Raw genomic sequence first — 25,505 nt, forward strand, 5'->3', positions numbered from 1 at the left:
ATGTTGCAGAAGGCCGCTCCTCGTACCATACTATGGGGCGTGCGGATGCGACAAGGCCCGGCTGCCTTGGGAGACGTATTGCAGAGCCTCCCGTTTTGGGAGAGGATGCGGCACAACGCATGCCGCGAATGCTCGAGTAACACGTTGCGCTGTATGGTGGACGAGGTGAGGGTGCCTTGAAGGTGTCTGCCGCCAGGCACGTGGTGAAGAGTGATCTGCAGTTCACAAGGCATGGAACTCGCGGGCGTCATATCTCACCCGTCAGGGAATGAGGGATGCTTCGGGTGGAAATTGGGGCGAGGCTTGGTAACTGTCTGTCTACAGGTTTGGCAGGCAGGGACCGAGAGGCGGCCCAAGCCTGGCGGCGTGAAGTGTACTGAACGCCCAGATGGTGTCCCGAATACGCCATGAAGGCGGGAGCTGGCACCATTTCCGGAGTGAACAATACCGTGTAAGGTGATCAGGCTCTCGAGCTCCTAATCGACCCCAGAGTTTGTTCTTAAGACAGCTGACAAGAGCACGGGAGCCCAAGCTTTGGTGGGGATTTGTTGTATGGATAACAAGCGAGCGAGACGCAGTGCGTACGATTCGCTGCATCGCCAACTGCCATTCTCTCAAGCGCGCTATTGGGAGGGACCAGAATTGACAAGAAGGCCCGGGCTGCTCCGAGACGAAGGCGACGAAACTCTGCATGGTCTGTTCAAAGTTCTGTAGGGCAAGACGTGCTTATTAGAGGGAAGGGCCAGTGGGATGTGCTACGCTGAGCGACGCCTGTGTGAAACACTGTGGATGGGTTAGGGAGAGGGTGGATAGCCGAGGAAGACACTGGACGCCATAGGGTTGTGATGAGATAGGTAATTGGGTTCCACGCTTGCCCCGATGGCTGGAGAGGAATCCCAACACGACCAAGGCCTTTAACTGGAGGAAAGCCCTCACAAACCCCCCCCCCCTCCCCCCAAAATCCCTTACCAACTTAGGCGCATTCTGTCGGGCGCGTGCATGAAGCTGCACCCATGTCACAGAGCACCAAAATCCCCTTAATAAACGAAGCTCACCCGATTTCCAACCCTCCGACTCTCCCTCTATTCGCGCCTCATAACACCCGTCATCCGCTCGACTCGACCCAAGCATGCGCAGCACGCAGCATCACGCCTTCGCACGACGCTCGCTCTCGCGCTCGCTCCCAATTCGGACCTCGCAGTTCTCGTTGGCCAATTGTTTTCCCCATCTTCTGGACCCTGCTAACAGGCACCTCATTCGGCGAACTACCGGCCTTTACCTGAAGTCCGAAGCCAGGCAAGAGTCAGGCAAGCGCGGCAGAATTGGCATTGGCGGCATTCTGTTTCACCGCCTCGATCCCCCTTCGACGACTTCGCTCTTCCCTCCCCCATCTTTCCTCCCCCCACGGGTTTCCCAAGATCCACGTAATATGTGGCTTCTGCCGAGCGAATGTTACGCCAAGCGGCCCATTCTAGAACGCAAATCATGTTACCCTCGGCCATCATGTCCATATCTGGCCGGCCCCCCGGATCCAGCAGGTCGATGCCCGACCAAATCCGTCTGTGGCTGCAGCATCCCGCTCTGATTGCTGTGCATGGAATGGATTGATGGTGCGTGGGTTGGCGGCAAGAGGGGACCCTCCCCCCAATGAACGCCGTCTAACTGCTGGATGGCAGAGCAAGTCTGCAAGCCATTTATCGGTCCGCTCGTTCCCCAATTTCATCCCAAGATCTCGGACCGGGGAGGGATTTGCATGCCCCGGTCTTGGCTCTTGGCACTGCTACCCTTGTTGCCGGCCCCCAATGGCGCCAACAGCGGGGGCATGGACGCTTCTTGGGGTTCGCATCACGGCTATACTTCCTTATTCCAAGAGGGGGGAGGAATGAGTGAGGAATCGAGTATGGAAGGTGCTCTGGATCGCGGTGCTGGCCGCGCGCGGATGATGCGTAAGCAGCACCTCAGTGTCGTGATGGTGTTTGCTGGGTTATTCGGGACGCGCGGGCATATCAATGGAAGTGCAGGATACGCAGGACACGCGAGCCAGGGGTTGGAGGGAAAACACGATTAGAGGAGGATGCCCGCGTCGGCGCGTCGGCGCGTCGCTGTCAACCATGACACGACCGCGCCCGCAAGCTCAGGTTGAACGATGCGCGACAGACGTTTGGCCCCGCCAACCGCCCAAACCCCGGGCGGGCGGAAACCCGCCTCGAAACGGAGCGGAACAGGGACCCCTCGCACAGTGTTTGGGGCGCCAGGAGGTAGCCGCCGGGTACTTGCCGCAGTGCCCCGGTTCGCCAACTCTCGACGCCGGGAATCCAACCAGTCGGTTTGGCCCTGTTGAATCTGGGCTTCGCTGCGTTAGGACTCGGTCTACCCCCGTCAGCTATACGAGCAAGCCAGTGCGTACGTCCGCAATGGCGACGCAGCGGAAAACGGAAGACATGACAACTCCTAGACTGACGGCGGATAACTTGGCCGAGCTTTCCAGGCCGGGTTGCCACCAGGGCACAACCCTTTGGCAAGGATTCCACTGGACTATTGACATTTTCTCGGAGTCGTTCTCAACACATCCAAACACAACGCAAAGCGCTACTGCGCTGAGAGGGAAAAAAAACCCCCCAAAAAAAACAAAACAAGTCAAAAATCTGCGAAAGAACCGAGGAGGACGACTCACGACAGATTCCCTCGTTGCCCCGCCAAATTTGATCCGCAATCCACGACATGGCCGGTAACCTTTGCTCAAAACTATTCCGAACCTCCCCCCGAACTCCAGAGAAGTCGGTGTACGATTCCCACTGCAAATAACTCCCGGCGCCTCACCTGACCAAGCAGCAGCAGTGATAAAAGACGCAAAACAATCGAACGTCGCCCACCCACTTACGATTACTATTACATTCCCGAATCCTCGGGATCGAGCAAGACCCGATTCCAACCCCTGCCGACGGCAAGCAACAGGGAAGAGAAGAATGAGGAGAAGGAGAAGAAACAGGAGAAGTAGAAGAAGAAGAGATGAAGAAGACCGTGGGCAATGAATATATGGGATCCAATTTAGAGCGGTAGACACAATGGAACCATGCATCTAGGCGGTAAACAAATTGAAAGCAGGCGTTTGGTGTATATCCCAATGTGCATTTATTGTTCCCTGTGTTTGTCGTGCTTCCTCCGGACGCAAGCCACGACGTTTGCGATAGCAACCCCCCCCCCCCCCCAAGGTTCTGTTTTCTGGTCGCCCAAACCTTTCGAGCTCCACCAATTCTGCGTCGCCTTTCTGTCCCGCAGGAGAGTGGGAGAGGAGGGCATACATCAACCTAGGGCCTCGCAACATGACTATCCTCTACGTCGCCCCGTACGGCTTGTCAATAGCCATCAACAGACAATGGAGCGGCAGAGCGGTATACTGTCAAATGTCCCACCGAAGGCCCAGATAAACCCCCCTCGTCCCGTCGTGGAAGCGTGGCCTTCCCGCTATGAACATACCTCCTATCGCTCGCACGACACTCTCGTCTTCATTCTAACAAGGCCAGATAAGGACCGTGTCTCTTGTGACCTTGACACGGCCGCCCAGCTCGTTAGAAGTCGAGTTCGGATATAGACGAGGGTAGTATTTAAGCTTAAACATGGCTCTCTCGGCAGGTGGAGTTTTCACGGTGGAGACTTTGGTCGTGGTGGAGAAGAGCGATACGGGATGGCGGCTGTTATCCGCGGTTTAACTCGCATTGTCTATCCATTTCTTGGAGAGGAGGCGGTGTCCCATGATGTTGCCTGGCATTCGACTATTGATTCGGCATTACGGTGGTGCTATCGTAACATCCCAAGGTGTGTTACGGAGGCCGATTAGCAGGAGGCAGATCCACGGAGCCTCTTTTCCCCGCTAGCTCGTATCCGTACTTGCACCTGTTGACTGGTCCCATTGATAGATAATGAGCACCACACGATACATATATCGCTCGCTAAATATGCCTTGAAAGACTCCACGTCATATCCATGAACCCACAAACACCATGCAGTCAAACAAGTGAGACAAACAATACCAATGCCATACCATGCCGTCCACCATCCGTTCCCATGCATTACCCCACCATTCCTTCTACTCTTCATCACTACTATCAACAATGAATCCCGCCCTAGCCCTCGGCCGTGCCCTCGCTGCCGCGGCCTTCAGAGTAACAGGCACATCATCATCATCTTCGTCCTCGTCTTCCTCAGCCCCAGACTTCCCAGCTGAGAACTTGGCTGCCGTAGCTTCTGCCGGGCCGGGACTGGACGGGATAGGCGTGTCTTCTGTATCCGCACTAGCAGATGTAGCAGCCCTGTGACTAGTCGACTGCGTTGAATCATCCACATCCATAGGATCCTCGTCTCCATCATCATCATCGCCAAAACGGCCAACTTTCTTCTGTTCGCCGATCGGTTTCCTCCGTTTCCTTGCCCTCCTCCTTGACGATGATGACGCCTCCGCCTCCGCCGAGGACGACCCATCGTCGCTGACCGGCGTATCTTCATCCTCATTCTCATCCTCATCTTCATCTTCATCTTCATCTCCACTCCCCCTAAGATTAGCAACATCTGATTTCCTCTTCCTCGTCTGCCTCTCTCGCGCCCGCTCCACCACCCCTTCCTCTCCCCCCTCATCACTCTCCTCCTCATCCCCCACACCAAGCAACATATCCCACACCGACTTTTCCACGCCCGACGGCTTGCCGTCGCTCAGCCCAAAGCTCGCGTTCTTGGCCTCCTGCCTGGCCGCCTCCTTCTCGAAGAACTCCCTGTCCCGCTCGGGATCGTCCTCGTCGTCCCTCGGATCGACATACAGAGCGCTCTTGATCCTGCGCGCCTTCTCAAGCTGCTTCCTGCGTCTCAGGCGCGCCTTCTCGTCGAGCTGTTCGTCGCTGGGCTCTTGGCTGTCGTCTTCCCGTCCGCCGCGGCGGCGTCGCCGCTGGCCTTTCTTCGCGGGCCGCGCGTCCGGCTTGCGCGCCGTGGGACCGCCCATGGGGAAGAGGATGCCATCCTCTCCCTCTTCATCGTCGTCGTCGTCGTCGTCGTTGATGAGGCCGTTCATATCGTCGCCGTCGTCGTCGTAGGCCGCGCGTGGTTTACGCGGGGCTGATTTGCGCCGAAGTTGATCCTCGGCTAGTTCGCCGTCTTCAAAGGTCGGCGGTGTGAACTCGGCTTTGTTGATGAGGGAGAGAGAGTCCTTGAGCTCGTCGGCAGTGATGGTGCCCGGGATAACCCAGGTTGAATCCGGGGACTCGTCGAGGGTTGGCGTGAGGCGCTCCATACCGACTAGTTTCATGAGCAGACGGAGGTGGGGGTTCTTGAACATGGCCGTGCGACGGGCTGCGGTGTCAGGGCGGATGACTAAATGACTAGTTTAGTACGGGTGGGTTGGAAGTGGATGAGGAGGGCGTCTTACTAGAATGAGACGCAGGCTGTGCGGTGCTGTCTGCGGCGGCGGGCCTAGTTACTGTTTCGCCTTCGGGCGTCTCAACTGCCATTGCCTTCTCGACATTCTCCCAAGCCCGGCGCTCGCTCTCGACTTCGGAGAGTTGCTTTTTTATCCACTCTAGATGATCTGTCTGGTTCCTGTCCAGTAGCACACCGACTACGATAGCGATCTGCGGGTCCCGCTCCACTTCACGCTTGAATTCTAGCTCAGCACCCGGCCTGGGGTTGGTGGAGACTGTCTGTTTCTCATAACCATACTCCAGGTAATGAGCGGTGCTGTTGATTTTAGAGAACAAGAGCTCAGTGAATAGTGCGGGTCGCTCCTCGAGCTTGCGAATACACCTCTTGATGATCTGCTTGGAGAGCTCTTCCCATTCTTTAAACATGGATGAGTTCTTGATCAAGGGCTCAGGGCCCTTGATCATGTTGTACAAGAGGTGGATGATGTCCAGCCTGAAAAGCATGACACTCATTTCTTGCTTGAAGGCGACCCGGTAGAAATAGCGATGGGCTCGTTTCAGCTGGGAGTCATTGAGATCCTGGTAGTATTTGGTGAAGGTCACAAATGTGTCCACCACGCCCTGAGGGGTGAACCTGTGTGCGAAGCGCTTGAAGTCAAATTTCCTCTCCTGGCTGGTTTTCTCGGCCTGTCTTTCGTCGTCGGCAGAGTCGTCCTCGTCGCCTTGGTCTTCATCTCCGTCCTGATCGCCAGCAGCCCTTGCAGCCCTCTTCTTGCGCCGTATTCTCTTGCGAGAGCGAACTTGCAAGTCGACATTCTGCTTCGAATAGGCTTCAAGGATGCGAAGGAACGTATGTGTGAGTTCGGTACAGGCATCCAGGTATTCGAAGCCTTGATCCTTGTAGGTCCGAGCGATATTCGCTATCGCGTCGTGTGTTGTCTCCTCGTAGAAAAGCCGACTTAGGATATTATCAGCGATCTCCTCATTTTCCTCATTGCCGGAGTCGGACATTTCCTGGACGGTGAGGAGAATCTGGTTGAAACAGCGCATGACTGTCGTTAACAGCGGCCAGTCCTTGTCACCATAGCCGCGATCCAATGAGCGGTTCATGCTGATAAACATTTCTTGGTTCAGCACCTCGGCGACGAGGTTGAAGCTCCCCACTTCGTCTGCAGCTGACGGCTGTCTCGACTCCCTGTCCGCCTTTCGGCGCATCCTTTCTGCCTCGAGAAACCAAGAAACCAAGTAGAAGAACTGGCTCCGATGATAATCGAGCACGTGCGGGGCCTCCCGGTCGAGCGACTTTCTAATGTGGGAGAATAGTGGGTTGAAGCCCGAGTCCAGGAACTCTGATACGAAGGATCGCAGCTGTTGGCGGGCTCGCTCATCTAGTGATACCGGAGGACCTAGGCCCTTGGGCTCCATATCCTCCTTCCTAGCCCGCCTTGGAGGTTTGAAAGTTTTGGTGCTGTCCATCTTCCTCTCACGGGTCGCTGCATCGAGCAGAGCGTCCTGGCCCGAAACGGTGGCGATTTTGCCATTCTCCCGTTTGACCCAAATCATGGTGCCAAACCGGCTGTGGCGGGTTGGCGCATTCTTGCTGTACGACCTCAACATGGCAGCCTCCTTGTTCATAGCGGCGGTCAACTCGTCCGCCTTGATTTTATTCAGTCGCTTCTCGCTGACGAAAAGTTTGCTAGAATCCACTCTCTTGACGAGATGGAAGATGATCTCCATCACAATCACGTCCTCGGTCCGGAAGTCGTCGCCCATGTTTGAGGCAATGGTCAAAATGGTGAGGAGGATGTCCTGGTAGGAAAAGGCGTCGATGAGGGTCGACCGGGAGATCTGCGACTCATCGCCGTCGTATTTGATACCCGGCGGAGGCGTGATCATGGCGATGTTCCTCAGAAAGTACAAGATCAGCTTGATGATGCCTTGATCGCGCGCAGTTCGGTCGCCGATAGGGATAGCCATGGACGGAAGCGCCACCCTAACGGCGGTGTTGAGGATGGGAGCGGCATCAAAGTTTATAATGGCACGCTTGTAACCCAGCTGAGCGAGTTGGAGGACGGGAAGGTGGCGGTGGTGGTTGATGGTCATGGTCTCGCGGTCCTTCTCGATCGGCCAGGTGAGCGGCACCATGACCTCGAAGCAGGCCAGTGCAATCCTAGCCTTGTACCTGCTGTCATTTTCGCTCGGAGGCCATGTCGCTAAGATGTGTAGGAGGTCGGTGCTGACGAGGTTTGCTTCGGCCAGGCATCGAGCGACATCCATACGGTTTGTTTTCTCGTCGTAGAATCGGATCCATTTCTTGAGGTCGCGCAGCACCTCTAGAGCATCGTCTCCGAGCTTGTATCCATCATCGTCATCCACGCTATATCCACCGAGCTAAAAGACGATATGTCAGCCAAGATCATCTCTCTCCCCTTGGCATAGACGTACCGCAGACACCAGGCTATTGATGTGTGCCCGAACCTGCGGGTGCACCGTGTCGTTGTTGGCCTCTGCGTCCTCCATCTGGACAAGGATCACAGAGAGCAGAGAAGTAGCGGCATTCGAAGGTACAGGTCTGTAACTCAATAATTGGCGCCGTGATATCAGTCCGCAGGGTGGAAATCGAGCATTGCTTGGCGCTCCTTGGGCAAGGCGCGAAGACGCGTCGAATCAATCAAAAACGAAGCGCGACCGCGTCCCCCCTTCCAACTACTAACAATTCCTCAATTCCACAGTCCAGAGCACAGTGCAAGCTGCAAGAATCCTAAGACAGGTCAGCAAGGCGCACTGTCCCCGCAATTGGACGTGGCCTCGCACACGGAATCATTAATCGGGCGTATGGACAGTACTGTACACTAACGAACCCCACTGCATCCCCTAGCAAGGGGACATGGCTTCTGAAGACCGAGGTTAGCCGCGCTTCGTCTCGATCACAAGCAGCACCTCTCGAGATCTCCGCTTCACAACGGAAAACTCATTGCAAAGATGGCTTCAATGATGGCAACAAGGCAAGCGCTCCGGCTTACGAGCCGAGTGAGATACTTTAGTTCTACGGCCGCGCGCCCTGCTGCCGAAGTGAAGCGGCTTGGTGTCATCGGCGCGGGGCAGATGGTAAGCTTCAGAGCTCCACGAAGCTCTGCGCATCAATTGCTAAGCTCGTCTCGTAAATCAGGGTCTCGGTATTGCCCTCGTGGCTGCTCAGAAGGCGGGAGTGCCGGTGACGCTGGTTGACTCGTCGCAAAAGTCGCTGGACAAGGGACTCGCCTTTGCAGGTTGGTGAGAGCCCGGCCCCATCACAAGACGCCCGGACTGGCCTCGCTCACCAGACACCTCGATGAAAAACAGAGAAGCTCCTCGCCAAGGACGTCACCAAGCAGCGTCTCACCCAGGAGCAGGCCGACGCCACCCGTGCCCTGCTCAAGCCCAGCACCTCCATCGAGGACCTCTCCACCGCTGACTTCGTCATCGAGGCCGTGCCCGAGGTTCCCCAGCTCAAGTTCGACATCTTCGCCAAGCTCGCCGAGATCTGCCCCAAGCATGCCATCCTAGCCACCAACACGTCGTCCATCTCCATCACGCGCATCGCCGCCTCGACGACGGGCGGCAACCCGACCGACACGTCCAACAGCTCGCGCGTCGTGTCGACGCACTTCATGAACCCGGTCCCCGTGCAAAAGGGCGTCGAGATCATCTCGGGCCTGCAAACATCGCCGGAGACGCTCGAGACGGCCATCGAGTTCTGCAAGCGGCTCGGCAAGGTCCCGTCCGTGTCGGCCGACCGCCCGGGCTTCCTCGCCAACCGCATCCTGATGCCCTACATCAACGAGGCCATCATCTGCCTCGAGACGGGCGTCGGCGACCGCGACGCCATCGACGCCATCATGAAGAACGGCACCAACGTGCCCATGGGCCCCCTGCAGCTGGCCGACTTCATTGGCCTCGACACGTGCCTGGCCATCATGAAAGTGCTGTACGAGGAGACGGCCGACTCAAAGTACCGCCCTAGCGTGCTGCTCAAGAACATGGTGGACGCCGGCTGGCTGGGCAAGAAGAGCGGCAAGGGCTTCTATGATTACTAGACTTATTCCTGTGTGCCCGGGCGGTAGGATGGATGTGCAAGTAGATCTGGACGGTTCATCAACCGGCCGGCGGACGGACGGACGGACGGACGGACGGACGGGGTGAAACAGATGTAACCTCAGCCTTTGTGTGAATTTGGACTTGTAGGCAGTCCCTGGTCAGGCTTTGGGTAGGATACCATCAGTGGACATGCGGTTCGGTAACCCGCCGTTGTAATACGACCCAAGCAGCAGGCAACCATTGGGAGCCTCGGGCGTTCAATAGCCGCATCTCAGCCGCGGCGTACTACACACTTTACATCATGGTACTCCTTCATCATCAGATACCATTATGATCAAAAAGGTGTCTCAAGGGAACCGTCAAAACCATTTGAGTGTACCAGAAAAAAAAAAAAAGGGGGGGGGGGGGGGGGGACCGGATTTGAATAGGGGGTTTTACATGTGTTTGTTATGTTTGTTGTCCAGCCAATTGCTCGCCTCGCACACTCTCCCCCCTCCACCGGGTTTAAACGCAGTCAAGCAATGTTCCCAGATTGCACCCCGCAATCTCTCCCCGCAAACCTTCGGTAGTCCAGAAATTGGGCAAGAATTACGATTGCCTTCAGGAACCGGGGAGAGACTGCTGTTGGATATGATTACTCTCCGACTCGCTTGACCTTTGCAGTAGCTTATTTTTATCACCACCTAACAGGTGTGGGAGGATGCCATATCTGGGCATGCGGTCCCAACAACTCCTTTTCTATTGACGCCGGAAATCAACGCAAGAAGCTGGTCAATGGAGAGTCGGCTCATGTCTTCCTCCAGGGGGAGGAACGAACTACGAGAGGGAGCTGAGTCTGGGCCGGCGGCTGGGATGATGGAAGCTCTGTTGCAGCTAACTTCGCCGCCACCTACCTAGTACCCCCAGCCCCGCGTGGTAACACTCCTGCGGCGCGGAAGACAGGGCGCGGGAACATGGGAAGTCCTCAATCATGGCTCCAGACCAGCCCGCTTAGGCGATACCGTCCCGCCGATCTCAAGTTGAATTGGTAGAGAGAAACATCGAGTGTTTGAGCGAGCGCACTCGGAACTTTCCTCGCCGCCCCGCTGCATCGTGGGTTCCCTCACAAGAAGCTGCCCGCCCTTCGCGGCCCGAAAGGAAACTTGTGCACCCAGACAGGAAGGAGGGTCGAAGCGCGGGGATGCAAGACGTGACGCGTGGGCGCCACCATCCCGCAACAGAGCTATAGCGTTAGCCCCTAGAATGTCGACCAGTCGGAACCAGGGAGACCCTAACCGGTAGGCGGCGACATGTGGTTCCGGACCCGTCTTCCAAGGCTCCTGGGTAATGAAAAATAGATTGGCTCGGTTCGTGCTGAAGCGTCCGGTTTGGATGGGGTTGGTGGGTGTTATGTCAATATGTCATGGTTCCGGCTGCACAAATGGCGCGTCCAGGTCTGGGGCTTGCCGACTAGCCAAGTGGGACGGGATCTCTCGGCCGGCTAGATATACAACCTTGGAGATGCACTACTAAACAAGCAAGCAAGTCGTGTAACGTGTCAGGCATGTGCTTGGAAGCTTTGCTTCCGGCCGGGGTGGGTTAATGGAGAAGTGGAGAGGTAGTTGGGGCTCCATGATATAGGGGGTATATCTGCCCCTGGGTCGGGTGGCCGGCTTGGGTGGAGGTTGCTGGTACATCTATACGAAAGGTTAGATCCGAGAACGGCGCGAATGAACCTGTTCGTAGCGAGAAAGCAATGACGGCGTCGGATGTAGATCCGTGACGCTAGGTTGCCCTGGCCCCCCGGAACTAAGAGCTTGTTCCTCTCCTTCCCCTTGAAGCGGGAAGAGCCCGTCCAGGGATGCCATTCACCGCGGGAAAACCAGTCACGAACAGGCGAGAGGAGAAACGCGCTGGCATATTGGATCAGGAACTTGCCCGCGCAAGCTTCGGCGGAATCAGACCCGGCACATATCAGACGCAGTAGAACAAGTTCCTAAACGGGCAAGCGACGCACCTCGTTCCTGCGTGGAGCCTCGTGCCCATGCAAGGAATGCACGAGACGGCATGTTCTTGTCCAGGAACATGGCTCTCCCATTCGCTAGCTCCGCGCCGGCAACGCTTCTGCTAATGCGGCCGGGCACCAGAAGGCGGGCCCCGGGTCACGAGGGGCGAAGACAAGGGCAGAGGAGGTCGAGACGCTGAGGGGGCTGACGCAACAAGAGGAGCTGGGCCAATGAGCCCGCACGCCTGCGGAAACATTGACTGACAGAACCCAAGTCCTGGAGAGTTTCTTAGTGACGTTTCCAGACCGGCGAATAACGCGCAGGTTGTGCGACTTGGAGGCCAGGAACGCTCCTCCGTCATTTTATCCGCCGGATGTTCCAAATCAGCTAAGGCGGCATGAGCAGCAGACGGCCTGCGGAAGATCCCCCAAGAATAGCGAGAAGCCAAAAGTAGGGTCGAAACGCCATAATCGCTCGCGAGAAAAGGGGGGGGGGGGGGGGGGGGGGGAAACAAACCATGGCCCGAAGACAGAGCGACGAGGTCGCCCTGCGGACAATGCCTTTGCAGCTAGATCGGAGGGGGCCGTACCCGACTGAGGTACGTAGAGTCGCAAGCAGGAAAAGCCCAGGGTATGGCCTCTTTCCATGGTGGCAGGCATCTTCGTCACCAGCTCTAATGCGATGCCGAACGGAGCTCTAAATCGTAAGAGTGCCCAATGCCAGTAAAGGTTGCCACCGGCTGTTCGCGATCTCACCTCCCGTTTGGAATGTGTAATAGCTCTGCGTCGGGGAGCTAGCAGTGCCCGCCGCCATTGAATCCGGACAGGCTCCTCTGCGACAGAACCCAGCAATGAACACCAAGGCGATAGTGAGTCAGGAGCGCCACCCGAATGCCCAGAGAGGAGGCTGGGGATTTCATTTCCCGAAGCAGAGTAGGATGGCATAAACGGAGAGCCGTGACAGAACGCAGAGAGGGACGGCTAGGGCTCCACGTGCCTTGCCATGGCCGTACTCTGCTTCGCTGCTTATGCACAATGAATGCAGCAAGACGTCGAAAATCCGACCGCATTGTTCATACATCCTGTTGTACTGCGCGCTGCGCGGCAGAGATCTTGCGTCTTGATAGACCTATGACAAGATCCAGGCCGGCCGAGCCCAGGCTCGCTAATGAGAAGTTGGGGGCGTTGCTCGCCGCTCCGCGGGCTTATGGGATCCATATCACAATGCACCTTATGCATCTTGACGGAGATGGACAACGGGACGCAAGTGAAGCCGAACGGCCATGCCCTGACGGGAAGGTCGGTGATGTGCCGAGAGGGTCTAGGTGGAAAGCTCATCCGCATGCGTTTGTCACACCACAAAGGGTATCCACAGAGCTTGCCAGACCGCGCACCGTTCCCCAAGCCAGAAACCTCAAATCCTGCGCCGCACTGTTAGTGAGGGCACCTTCATCGCACAGTATGAGTTCGGCTTGATCAAGACAGCCCGGTTGGTGAATCGAGGTGTGCTGCCGGCCAACCCGAGCGCTCGCGCGATGCAATCCACACGGGTCGATATTAATATGACGCCTGGCGTGCTCAGGGGCAGATGTAGAAACGGCGATTTGACGGTGTGATTCAGCATGCTTCTGCGCTTATCGATATGCCCACTTATATTGACCTCGAGGCGGCCGAGAGCCCGTAATGGTCACCTGGGTTTAGCCGTGTGTCTGCGAATAGCCCGTCCCACATTCTATGGGCGATAAAGTGTATGGATGCCACTGAATCTAACGAGAAGTCGTGTGGTCGGGGAGCGCCCCGGCTTCGTGGCCGTGCTGCACGCGCTCTGCATTGCGCCGTTCCTGCACGATGTCGCGCATTGGAAACATCTGTGTGCTTTGGTTGGCCGTCGGCCGCCCCCAGACTCGGGTAATGCCGCGCTATCACGAGACGGCCGCGCCGACCCTTCCCACCGCCGACAGTGGCACCGGTGAACTTGACGATATACCGCGGGCGTTTGGCGGCAACAACACAGTCCACTCCACACGCGACACACATGGAAACGGAGCTTGTCGCCGTTTGATCCGAGTTATGAGGTACGCGTCAAGGAGCGACGATAATCCCATCACTTGAGCCGCGGTTGAAGGGACTACCTCTCTCGTTCGACCCATCTGCATGATTTGCTAATGGTGGGAAAATGCGGTAAAAGGGAGGATGGCAACCAGAAGATGCATGCTCTGAATCTGCGACTGGCAGTCAGAATCGGGCGGCCGTGTTCCACGGGCTTCTGCACAATGTGAGATGCCCCCGAGAGCTCCTAGTCTCTCCTCGTCGGCTGAGAGGCGAGAGCTCGTCGTCTCGACTGCACTTGCAGGCGGGCAGCTGAGATGCGGCAGCCCGGCTGGACATGCTGGATATTTCCCGCCTGTTTCGAACCGTCCCACTGGCAAGCCGTGATTTAATCGGCAAGAACTGGGTTGCCGTAAATCTGGTGCGTTCCTTTCCTTCATCCAAGGCGCTGGGCACCGCTCAGTGAATGCTGCAACCTCGGCTCATTGGACAACCGAACGGGTTGCTGCACTCTCAATACGTAGTACGAAGCTGTTGATCCCTGGATCTCGTCCAACTCATCGCGCAGGCTTCTTGCTGCGGCCAGCTTAGGACGAATGCCACGATGGTTGTACAGTATTCGTATTGGTGCGACACCACACGGAGATGCAGCGGGTGCCGACGGTCTCATCGTCAAACACTCAATCCCAGACTGCCGCGGATGTTTCGTGCCGGTAGGGTTTGCTGATAACGGCGCCTCTTCGCGCGAAAGGAATAAGGTTTGGCCAAATCCGGGGCTACCCGCTGTTGTCCCGGTCGTTGTCATCCCGCAAGCGCGAGCCACAGCCACAATGCGTGCTATTTTCCCACGGCCGGACATGGTCCCGTCATCCATGGCGGTCGTGACATGGCGGCTAGCATCTATCGAGCGCAGCGACGAAAAGCCGGATCGCGGAAGGATAAGGCCGGAAGTTGGCGATTCTGCCGACAATAGCCTGTTCGCCAGACATTGCCCGTCTCAGCGTCGTGTGAGCGATTCAATCGTCAGCCTTGCGCCACGGTCAGCCTTCCAGCGCCGCGGCGGGATCAAATTGGCGTCTCCTAACGAGGTATCGTCTGCCAGTTGGATAACTGCCGCAGCAAACGGCTTAAGCCAAGTTGGAGAATGCCAGCGAGGCACGTGCATCTCCAGACTTTCGCCTGCAATGTCCGTCGGGACCGACGCACGGGATGGATGTCGCAAGTGCCTCGGCCCCGTCCGTTCCGAAACCTCGAATCGGATCAGAATAACAGCGAAAAGAGTTCTCTAACCCCCGCCCCTTCTTTTCCCCGGTTCTCTAAAGAAAAAAATAATAAACGAAAAAATAAAAAATAAAAAAAATATAATTGGTGGCAATCCTTCAGGGCTGTTGGTGTATGTCTGCACAACATAACTGTGCGCGCCCTGCCGTCACAAAGTGTTTCACCCTCTAAAGATAGATATGAAGGCCTGCAAACTGTGCGTTGGTTAGGGTCAAAGCCGGTTTCTATAGGGAGCTACTGCTCCAGTGCCATTCCCGGCCACTCTTGCGCTTCCATTGAATCGCAGCGCCAGGACCAGACAATGCGGTACCTGCAAGGCACCCGCACCGGGCACTGCCGGCGGCGGTGCGCAGGTAGGTAGGTGAGGTAGCGGCGGCATGCACTACAGAGTACCTTGACAGATATTCAAGTGCTCAAAAGTTTTGGTAGAGATGGGTACTTTGGGGATTGGCCCCCTTGAAAGGTGCACGGTTGCATTGCAACATGCGCGAATTTTCTTGACCCACCTCTCGTGCGTATTTCTCATTCGCGTTCTTGATTCTCGTGAATCTCTCAAGTGCTCGATTCTGTCGAGAAATCCGGAATAGGAGGTTGAGCGGGCCGAAGAACAAGGAATCCCGCACCGTCACCTCGGCCCTTGCGCCGTGTGATCATCGCGACCGGGGCAGCTTTAGGGTTACTCAGGCACAAATAAGGGTTAGGCGCAGGTGGTGGGATCTGAGTGGCTGTTGGGAAGGGAATGGCGCTCCCTCGGCTGCCAGCCATCCGCCTCACCCGTCTCGCTATGCCGAAAACGTGCCTGCCACCCAGCTCTTTTCCCACTCGGCGCAATTCTTAAAAGAGTTTCTCGCCGTACCGAGCAGCCAAGGAAAGGTAGTTCCAGCCGAACAGCAGGATCCATGGCAAAGTCGCTGTGTTTCGGTCCAAGGCTACTCGTCGTGGACGCCATGCCTCTGCACCATACTTCGGCAGCTGAATTGTGCTTGCTTCATGACGAGGAGTTGTTATGGCAAGGCTGGGTGGCCCACCATAGTCGCATCCGCTGCACCGCGCGGTTGCCTTTCAGCTCGTTCCAGGTCAAAACCCTACGTGCTCTCAGGAGCTCGCAGGTTCAGCCAACACGCCGGTCAATGTGTCGCAACACTGTGCGGTGCGGGGCATTGGCTGTCATCTCTGGTACCCTACGATCCTTAATCTGGCGGTTAGGTAGCTGCCAAAAAGGACGCACATCACCGGCGTGCGCCTATCTCGCCGAGTTGGGCGCTTCTCCCCCCGGGCATCCACCTCAACCCTACGGAAATTGGCTCCATAACTTCCAACCGCCTGCCGTTGCTGGTGTGGGTTGCAATACAAGGCTAGTGCTTCAAATGCCAGCTTGAAACTGCCAGCTGCGAAGATGTAGGTTCTTCCTGAGAAGGAAGCAGAGGTTGGGAGGGAACAAAATGGGGCGAAATCTTATGCCCGTGAAGTCGAAGTCCTCAAGGTGCTCGGCTCAGTGGGCTCACTCTTATATTATAGTTGTTCCTTCGTTCCCACAGGGATTTGACGGTTTGCACACAAAGATGGCAAGAGCTTGCCTGAGTTCGCTCCCTACAGGCTCTGGCCGACGGCTCTCCCCCGTCCCAAGGTCACTCCAAACCTGGGCTTGCGTGGAATGCTCGAAGTCACTAAAATACATGGGTTGCAGCGGGTTCATCGTCGGGCAAAGCGCGTCCTCCGTTGCGGCTTGTGTCGCGTCTCGACTCGCTAGTCGTCTGAACGCGCCGTGCCTAAACTCAGGTCCCATTCCAACTTCCTGTGACTGCGCTGTCCAAAAAAAGGAGCTAGTAGATCGGCTAACATAGATACCCAACTGCAAGTGGAAAGCCCGAGTCCCTGCATTCCAACAGTTTCGACGTCGGGCTCGCCAGTGTGTCATCCAGAGCCACCGTGACACAGCAGCCTCCAGCAGACAAGCCGTTTCTTCGCAAAGGGTCAAGTCCCTTTTATCGATGACTCGGCGCCCGACAGCGGGATGTCCCAATACGCGGGCCTCTTTTGCATATAGATTCTCCTGCAGGTAGGGTATTCGACATACCTTACACGGATCCGGGGGTTTATAATGACCCCATGGGCTATCAGGAAGCGCGTCCACGGTGTCCCAGCCCAACAGCCAGAACACCCGAGCCGTACAAGCACTCGCCACGGCTCCCGAATCGTGGGTTGGTCAAGCCCCCATAACCCGGGTATGGAGGGTAGGCTTGCGGCGGGAAACGGCATTGGGAACGCACAAGTCGTCCGCATGGCGCGCGGACAACGACCCCAGGATCCCAAAGCGAAAGAAAGCAGCCGCGTGGCCTTAGCACTTGGCAGAAAGCCGATACTCGCTCAGCACCGGGAAATCCTGTAGGTGCTGGTAGATGACGGCCAGAGGGGGCACATTCAGACAAGATCTACACTGCAAGCAACTGTGCTTCTCCACCGGTCACTCCTGACATCTCGTCGCGCGATGGGCTTATCCATACGCCGCTTGCCGTCGGTCGGATGGTGGTTGTTCTGGTCCGTTTGGGATGCATCGTCGCCCCGCCTCCTATGGTACGCTAGCCTCTCGCAGAACCCCATGCCCCTGATGAAACCGTGGACGCCACCCCTGCCGGACGAGATGGTCGGTCGATGCACGGACTTGGATCTGGTCTCGCTAGGCGCACACCGCCGGGCGTGGCGGCGAAAGAAGCTTCGACCGTTGGGAGCCACCTTCTAGCCCGGACCAGGGCGCCCGGCCTGTCGCGACACACTTTTCTCGCGTCGTTGTCCTGCTCAATGCGACCCTCTGGCTGCACGACACCTTGCCTCAGGCCCGCTTACCACAGTCCCTTCTGTATCTCGCACCATACAGTAGCACCGGACCCCACCGAAGCTCCGTCTTTTCTCCTGCTCTCATGGATGCCTGGGTGGTAGCACACCATATCAGCCTGCGGCTTGTTCGGCGTTGTTTCCCACAGCCCGACTTGCCCGTCCGGGCACTGGTTCTCTCAGAGATGCCCATCGCAGGCCTTCCCCGGACGCCAAACCTCCCTGGCCGCATCGGCATTGGTTTTGGCGGGAGAGACACAAGCAGATAGGGAATGGTGCGACGGCGCAGCCTGACCAAATGCCGCGACTGTGTCAAAGCCGCCCACCTCGTTACCACTGCGCGCCCGTACGTACGCACTAGTTGGGATGACTTCAATCGTCGCCATCAAGCGCACGCAGCGCTGCCCGCCTCGCACTCGAGTCGTTGACGTGCCTCTGCTTGGTAGCAGAAGCGCCGGGCTCGGCGACACAGACAGGAGTGCGCGCTCGACTGCACCACAAGAGGAGCGGTTCCCTCGGTGTGAACAGTGTGCACAATCGCTCGACGCGGGTGCATCCCAGGCTAAATCTTCAGGCACCGGGAGGGTGCAGTACAGAGTTGGGTACAAAGTTCTGGGAGGCGGCCACTCACCACGACAAGGACCGTAGTGGCAGCCACCACCATCACCACCACCACCACCACCACCACCACCACCACCAACCAACCAACAGGACCACCACCGTGCCTCAAGCCTTTTCCTTGGATCAGATGCCGGCATGGAGGGAAAGATCTGCCCATCAGTGATCTTCTATCCTCCCCTGTCACCCCCATCCATCCATCTCTGCCAGGGTCAAGCATCACAAATTCTCTCTCCCCACCTCCCGCACCACCATCCCCAGGCAGAGTTGCCGCTTCGAGCGACCAGCCGCCCCGATCTTACCAGTGACTGTTTGCTTTGGAGCAGCCGGCACTGTCAGCGCACCTCACAGCTCCCTTGCTGCTTTGTGATCTGCATCCACACCCCCTTGCCGTGCTCTTGCGTCCCCTCGCCCACACCTCTCCCCGCCGCCAGCGGGCACCGTACACCCCTCCTGCCGTCGAGATCAAGGCCCGCGATTGGTCCGAGGTCAACAACGGTCCTCATGCTTTCTTCCGTGGAGTCGACACAGAGCTAATGTGAGGCAAAGAGCCAATCAGCCGCTCACACCTGCTCCAGCCGAGATGCTATGCACGGCTTGTACCTTTGTCCTGCATCTCTGCGAGCGGTCTCTCGGCCTCGTGCTGCGGCTTCCTGGGACTGCTGGCTCCAGAAAGGTGCCCAAAATGGCGGCGTCCGTATCTGCGCTGCACAGTAAGACAGCCAGATCACTGGTCTGCTTCGTCGAGAAAACTCGGAACGCTTCTCACGGGTGGTCTCTCACAGGTGCCTCCCCGCGGGCCCATGGTTGAACCACTTTGTCTGGTTTCCCTTGGGTATCGGATGTTTGCGTCGGCATCATTGGTCCAACAGGCCTCTCGCCTATCTCTTGCGTCGCCTGGTCCCCATGCATGCATACGTCTTTTCGCAAGCCTCTGCGAGCCCCAGCAGTGCCGGCTGCAGCTCTTTCCCTTTCGTTCCTCTTTCAGCGCCCATGTCCTCGCCGCTTGTTAGACGCTCGGCTTGGCATCAACGTTTCCCTGTCCGTTTTCCGGCTTTGCTCTCTGCGTGGCAGCAGTGGGCCCCCTGTTGGTTCCATCGACCTCCTGGCACGGCATTAGCCATTCAGCCGAGATCTTGTATGGTCCAGCTTCTGTCGATATAGCCCTGTCGCTCCCGCCTGCGCTTGGCCCCAGAGCGGCGCGGAGAACGGTGTGGCTGAGCAGCGCTATCCCATCTTCTTGGGAACCCGATATTATTATACCGGAGCCCCTAGCTTGCGGCTTTCGTCTAATCGAGGATTCCCCCAGACACGACCCTGGTGCGGGCTGCCGTTATAGCTACCGTCTTCTGTCAGGTACCAGGTACCCCGATCTCGCCCCCCCCCTCCCCCCAGCCCCATCCATTGTCGCGGTTGCCCGTGCAGGCCCTCTTCTCTATTCGAATGCGGCCCTCGACGTTCCTCCGGGTGGACTAGGTTCTCCGCCGGTATTAGTCCCACCTCTGTCCTACGTTAAGAACAGGGTAGAGAGGGAACGGCCTTAATACCACCACAGCCAGCTCTCAAGACCGCCATAGCTCCCGGATCTGTTCCGCTCCCGAGAGGATATCCACTAACAGACAACCCCGCCGAGCATCTCTCGACACCCTCGAATCTCATACAAGACACCTCGGGTGCCTCTGGGAACCTGAAGCCAAGGCTAACTCTTTCCTTCTATTGATTGACAAGCTTCTCGGCCATCACGCGGACAACCACGGTTAACAAGGACCCGGCTCAGCATCGTTCGTAGATCACTGGGCTTAGACCTTTCCCTGAGGTTTTCCAACCAAACTCAAAGACACGGCGGTCCGTCTGATCTTCGTTTTGGCCGGTGGGACTTGTCATCTTCTGCTACGGCGCATCTGCACAACCCGCCCGAGGAATTCGCTCTCGACCCGACGTCCCATTGTCCTCTACGCAGTATCTAAGTTTGATCTCCGGAACAGCCCCGGGACATCGGTCAAGAATCTCCAAGGCGACGGCGGCAGACCGATCTAGACAAACACTCGAGATCCCCGACGCCTTTCGGACCTCTACCAATCCCTGGCCTGCAGGATCTGCTGGGCAGAGATCACCACGAACCACATTTGGGATTCCAAAGGTAGCAGCAGGCCCGCCTACCTGGTGTTACGGCTTGTGATGTGCGCCTCTGGCATTTGACCACTCGTACATTGCAGAGCGGCATCGACACTCGTTCACCCACCCGTCATCTCGTCGCTCCCCCTCGCGTTGCAACCTCGAGGACGACCGATTGCATAGCGAGTGGAAAGTTATCCCTCTTGAACTAGCCGGAGACTTCTTTCTTTTGACCGACAACCAACAGCCAATTCCAAATGCTTGTTACCAGGCAGAGCGCTACGGAGCAGAGTCCTTGGTCCATCAGCAAATTTGAGACCACCTTCCATAAGTCTGCGGAGAGTTTACGCATGTCGACCAACTTCGACGCCGCGACGCAGTCGGACTGGCAGGGTCAGTACTCGTTTCTCCCGCCAGGAGACAACACCATCTTCTCGCAACCATACGAGCATGTAACGAGCTCGACCGAGAACACGGAATCGCAGGCGCAGCCGCGGAGCGTGGCTGCGCCAAGCAACGCCTTGGATGTTGAGGCACCAAAGCCCGAGAATTCGCCCCTGGGACATCGCCTAGACCCCCTCGGCCTACGGCAGCCAAAACAGCCGTCACCGATCCCGGAACAGCCCGAGAATCAGCGAGAGCAGTATGCACAAAAGGCAGCCGAGCCGGCTCATGAAGAGTCGTTGGTCTCGACCGAGACACCAGGCATGTCCATGGGATCAAACCCCCTGAGCTCGGTATCTTCTGGTGGCCAGGGTTCTGAGGCGGCCCCGAACCACGCGGAGAACGATGGGCAACCTCTTGTCAAAGAGGAGGAAGATGAAGTGGTGGAGGACGAGGAGATGATAGAAGGGGAAGCGGAAGGCGATGCACAACCTCCGCCCCAAACAGCGGCCGAGAGGACCGCACAGCGACGGAAGATGAAGCGCTTCAGGTAATGAGATTAGAGTTGCGCCTCAGGGAAATGATAAGTAACAGCTAACTCCTTCCCAGACTTACCCACCAGCAGACGAGGTTCTTGATGAGCGAATTCGCGAAGCAGCCACACCCTGATGCGGCACACCGAGAACGGCTCTCGCGCGAAATCCCAGGTCTCAGCCCTCGTCAAGTACAGGTGTGGTTTCAGAACCGGTAGGTTTCTCGACTGGCGCATGGCCTTGACGGCGGGGGAAGGCGACATGCTGACGGCTGAACAGGCGTGCCAAAATCAAGCGGCTGACAGCCGATGACCGTGAGCGCATGATCAAGATGAGGGCGGTTCCGGAGGATTTTGACAGCCTCGGTGCACTCCATTCCCCATATGGCGCCCTCCACGGATTGACAACGCCGATTACGTCGCCAGTCGACCTCGGAGCTTCTTCGTACGCAGACCATATGATGCGGCCCCTCATGGTAGACGTGAGGCGTCCTGACGGCGACGAACATCTCTCACCCACCGGCCTCAGTCCAGCGTTTGGGGGTATAGGTTTCAACGCTTCAGGCGGACTGAGCTCGCCCGACATCCTCTCTCCGCTCTCGCCGACCTCGACTGACCGTTATGGTTACTCGAGCCACCACCCAGCAGCGCCATTGAGTGCCGGACCAAGGACCTCGAATCCATTCGCACGACAATCAAGTCTGGATTCAGGGATGCAACTGCATGGCCATCATTCACGGCAGCAAATACGACCATTGCAGCCTCTGCAGCTCCGCGATAGCATGAGCAGGTCGCGATCGGATACCCTCCAGTCACCGCTACGGTCGAGTATGTCGTGGAATCGAGACTCGATTGACTACACGACTTATCAAGGTGGGAATTCATCTCCACAGATAGGAGGTAGGCAGCACAGCCTTTACCAGCAGGACCAAATGGGTGGCACGTCTGCTAGCGGGTTGGGCGGCTACGACTCGAGCAATTACTCTGGTAGGTTCCGGACAATCGGGTGTTGGACAGAGTGGCACTGGGGGCTAACCGGGATGCACAGGTTCTACCGTCCAGTCGCCAACCCACATGAACTACCCAAACTTTCAGTCATCAAACCTACAGGCAAACCAGCAGCGGAATTCACGCCTACGGGCCGCCTCCGCATCCCTCCCGCTCGGCCTGGACCTGCGGACGCAGTTTCGGTCCGCGATCGGGTCGGGTAACATGCAGTCGGCGGCGCATTCTCCAGGCCCGCGGACATCATCGACGCCGCAGCTTGGCGGCGTATCTTCCAGCTACACGGCGAGCTTCCCGTCAGCGCCGCTCACCGCGCCCGTCGATTATTCCCTACCCAGGACGCCCGGATATAGGTCATCGGCGGCCGACTACTCGATGTCTCAGTTGAGCGCTCCGATCGCTCCGCCGAACGACTTTTCGCAGGCATTCCAAGCGAGGACACCGATGAGGGATTCGTTTGGGGGAAGCGCGCTTGGGCTAGGCCATCAGAGTCAGAATTCGGGTGATCGCGGCGACGACTTCTCGCAGGACCCGCTCGGCATGAAGCGCAAACGCAGCTTCCCGGGCACGTCTTCTGCGACGGCTACAGGGGCTGGCTACGGCAGCACATCATAACGCGGGAACACGCCGATGTAATCATTATCAGCGAGAAATGGGACGCAGACGGGGAGCGGGCTGCCGGCGACAAAACGACGACGAAATGATGCTCTTGGAACGCTGCTTGTTTTGGCTTTCGATATTGCGAGCCGCGCTACTTCGGTTGCCTACTTCTTCGCTTCGTCTGCTTCGATTCTTTGTGTGTCCTCGAGGACAACCAAAAAAATACCCCCAATGCGCGCATTTGTTCCGTGTCAACAGACGTACTGATTGTGCCGCTTTCACGTTCGACCGCTATACGTTCGCTCCGATTCTTCTCCTTCCGAACGAACTTTATCCACTTACCATTTCCTCAACCAAGATTGAGCACGAGTGCGCACATTACTTATCCATTTCTGGCGGTCGATCTCGCAGGCGCCTCCAATACGGTTATATCGATAACCGCCTCCCTTGTTCGGGCTGGCTTTACTGGCTGTCGGCTGGGAATTTCGGAGGGATTCTTCTTGAGGCCTGGCCTTTACCACGACAGCTAACTACATTACTCCCTCTCCATTTGTTCCTTCGCCTTTTTATTTTATTTTTTTCTTCTTTATTTTACCTTTATGACATATTATCTACGAACGAAGGACCAATTTGATCACAGATCTTACGATGGGCGCAGGATGGCGCGGTGGGGACTTTTCAGGGGGAGGCAGTCTGACTTTCCTACGTTTTTGTGATATTAACAGTGGCGAATGGATGGACGGACGGACTGATGGGATTCGATAACCGGAAAAAATATTAGTTCAACGGCGGGCGTATTGTTACTGGAGTTGCATTGAACCGAGGTTGGCGGGGCGGCGGTTTGTGTCTGTGGTGTGTCTGTCCGTTGCTGTATTCGGGGAGAAATAGGATGCGGATGGGGAGTGGAATGGTTCGGCATGGCTCTCTCTGTCTGTTCTGATGTACATAGATAGACACGAACAAACCGAGAACGTTTGGAAAGGGCTTGCTCACCTTCCCGCTTCTGCGAGGCGGCTATGCGTCTCTTGGTGGTGGTATGCCCGTGTTGTCACCATGTTGGACCGGATAGGCCGCGGCCTGTCCGCCTCCAGTCTCTCACCCCCTTTTTCGAACGCCACACTTCGTTTACAAACATATTCGCATACGCGCACTAGACGGTACAGCCACGAAAGGAGAAAACTGCCGGCGTCCCCGGAAGTTCATACGGTAGGGTTGCACTCTCTTTTGCAACGAGCCCGATCCGGCAGTATGAAATGCACAACTTCCAGTTTTCTGCCAGCAGATTTACCCTTCGCGACTACAACCAAAACCAGCATCGGGCGTGGAAATTGCCGCTGCGCGTTTTTGCAAGCCCCGGCTTGCCTGCCCTAAGAAAGGAGAGCTTGAACAAAGGAGAAAGATGGGATGGCACTTAGAGACGTGCAGCCTCCCCACACCTACCGGTGCATGCGTCACGCATGGATTCCTGCTGCAAGAGAATGCGCTTTTTGCAGCGTGTTTTTTTTTTTAATTGCCGCACAGAGGGGACGAGACCAGATCGGGGGAAGCGAGATGGAGGAGGGAGATTCAGAGCGAACAAGGACAGGTATGGAATACACGGCCGACGTAGTGTATGGGCTCGGTTTTGGGAATGTAACGTTGGTCTTGGTGTATAATGAAAACGGAGCCGCAACTTCACATACGCAGTACACAGTAAAGCTACTGTACCTTCCCTCGTTCGACTTACACGACGACAGCTTCAAAAGCCACAAAGTCCACTACGATATCTCAACACCCTCTCGAAGCCTTTGCATCATAACATGGTGTTTCATCATCTGGCACTTTCAGTCTGCCTAAACCCGTCTCCTCCAATCTCGGCCGAATACTCGGAGATGAAAAACAAAAGCAGCACTACGTTATTTCGCTCTTGTCATCGAAAGCGTTCATGGTGCAGCTTTGGTTGGCTGCACCAGGCCAAGACTTTCATCTCCCAGTCGGGCCCGTCTTGATCCCAAAACCAGAACTGGTGTTCTGCGCCTCCCTGTGTGCCCACCTTGTCGTGGGCATGCAATAAAGGCTAGTCAACCGGGCGAATTCCTTCGATAGCAGTAACCCACTAGCCCGGGGCAGGGGGGTGAAGGGGAAAAAAAAAAAAAAAAAAAAAGGCGTCAAGGTAGGGGTAGGTTGTGCAGATCGATACCCCGCCTCAAAGCTTAAAGCTCCGGCGGTGATGGATCCCGTCAAGCGGTAGTGTTTAAAATGAGCTTAGCACGGACGTGTGCCGTTTGCTGCCGACGACGCACAGAAGTCTTCGACGGAACATCTCGAAGATTGCCCTGTTTGGAAATGCTGCTCCTGTCCTCCAGCCATCGACACATAGAGCAATGAATAACCTCCGCTGTCACATCGGCCGGGCGCTCCAGGTCCGTACCTGAGCGCGCCCCATGTCCCTTTTCCCTCCAACGGCATCGCAGAAACCTACCGTGGTATCATTTACTTTCCTTGAAACCGCGGGGAAGGGTGTCAGCCCGGTCCAGGGTACCATTGGGCCCGTCCGGGGAAAGGCTTGATCGGAAAATAACAGAGATTAAAAAAACGTGCCCCGTCATTAACTGCGGAATGGGACGCCGCTGCGCATCTGATT

At 56.8% G+C, this 25,505-nt stretch overlaps 3 protein-coding genes across 3 annotated transcripts; 2 read left to right on the top strand and 1 right to left on the bottom strand.

The window, feature by feature from the left end:
• Window positions 1–4,087: 4,087 nt before the first annotated feature.
• On the bottom strand, window positions 4,088–7,925 carry TOF1 (Topoisomerase 1-associated factor 1; the record flags this gene model as incomplete). The annotated part of the gene is made up of 3 exons (XM_071059907.1): window positions 4,088–5,358; window positions 5,414–7,796; window positions 7,851–7,925. The coding sequence occupies 3 exons, from the start codon at window positions 7,923–7,925 to the stop codon at window positions 4,088–4,090; spliced, it is 3,729 nt and encodes a 1,242-aa protein (XP_070916008.1).
• A 462-nt stretch (window positions 7,926–8,387) lies between these two features.
• On the top strand, window positions 8,388–9,481 carry MFIFM68171_04488 (uncharacterized protein; the record flags this gene model as incomplete). The annotated part of the gene is made up of 3 exons (XM_071059908.1): window positions 8,388–8,513; window positions 8,575–8,674; window positions 8,748–9,481. The coding sequence occupies 3 exons, from the start codon at window positions 8,388–8,390 to the stop codon at window positions 9,479–9,481; spliced, it is 960 nt and encodes a 319-aa protein (XP_070916009.1).
• Window positions 9,482–20,618: 11,137 nt separating this feature from the next.
• Window positions 20,619–22,897, top strand: MFIFM68171_04489 (uncharacterized protein; the record flags this gene model as incomplete). Its single annotated transcript, XM_071059909.1, has 4 exons — window positions 20,619–21,295; window positions 21,355–21,492; window positions 21,558–22,264; window positions 22,326–22,897. 4 exons carry the CDS (start codon window positions 20,619–20,621, stop codon window positions 22,895–22,897), a joined length of 2,094 nt encoding a protein of 697 aa, XP_070916010.1.
• Between the last annotated feature and the right edge of the window lie 2,608 nt (window positions 22,898–25,505).

This window comes from Madurella fahalii (assembly GCF_045866475.1).
Source record: "Madurella fahalii IFM 68171 DNA, scaffold_2, whole genome shotgun sequence".
In the NCBI taxonomy this organism is placed as follows: domain Eukaryota; kingdom Fungi; phylum Ascomycota; class Sordariomycetes; order Sordariales; genus Madurella; species Madurella fahalii.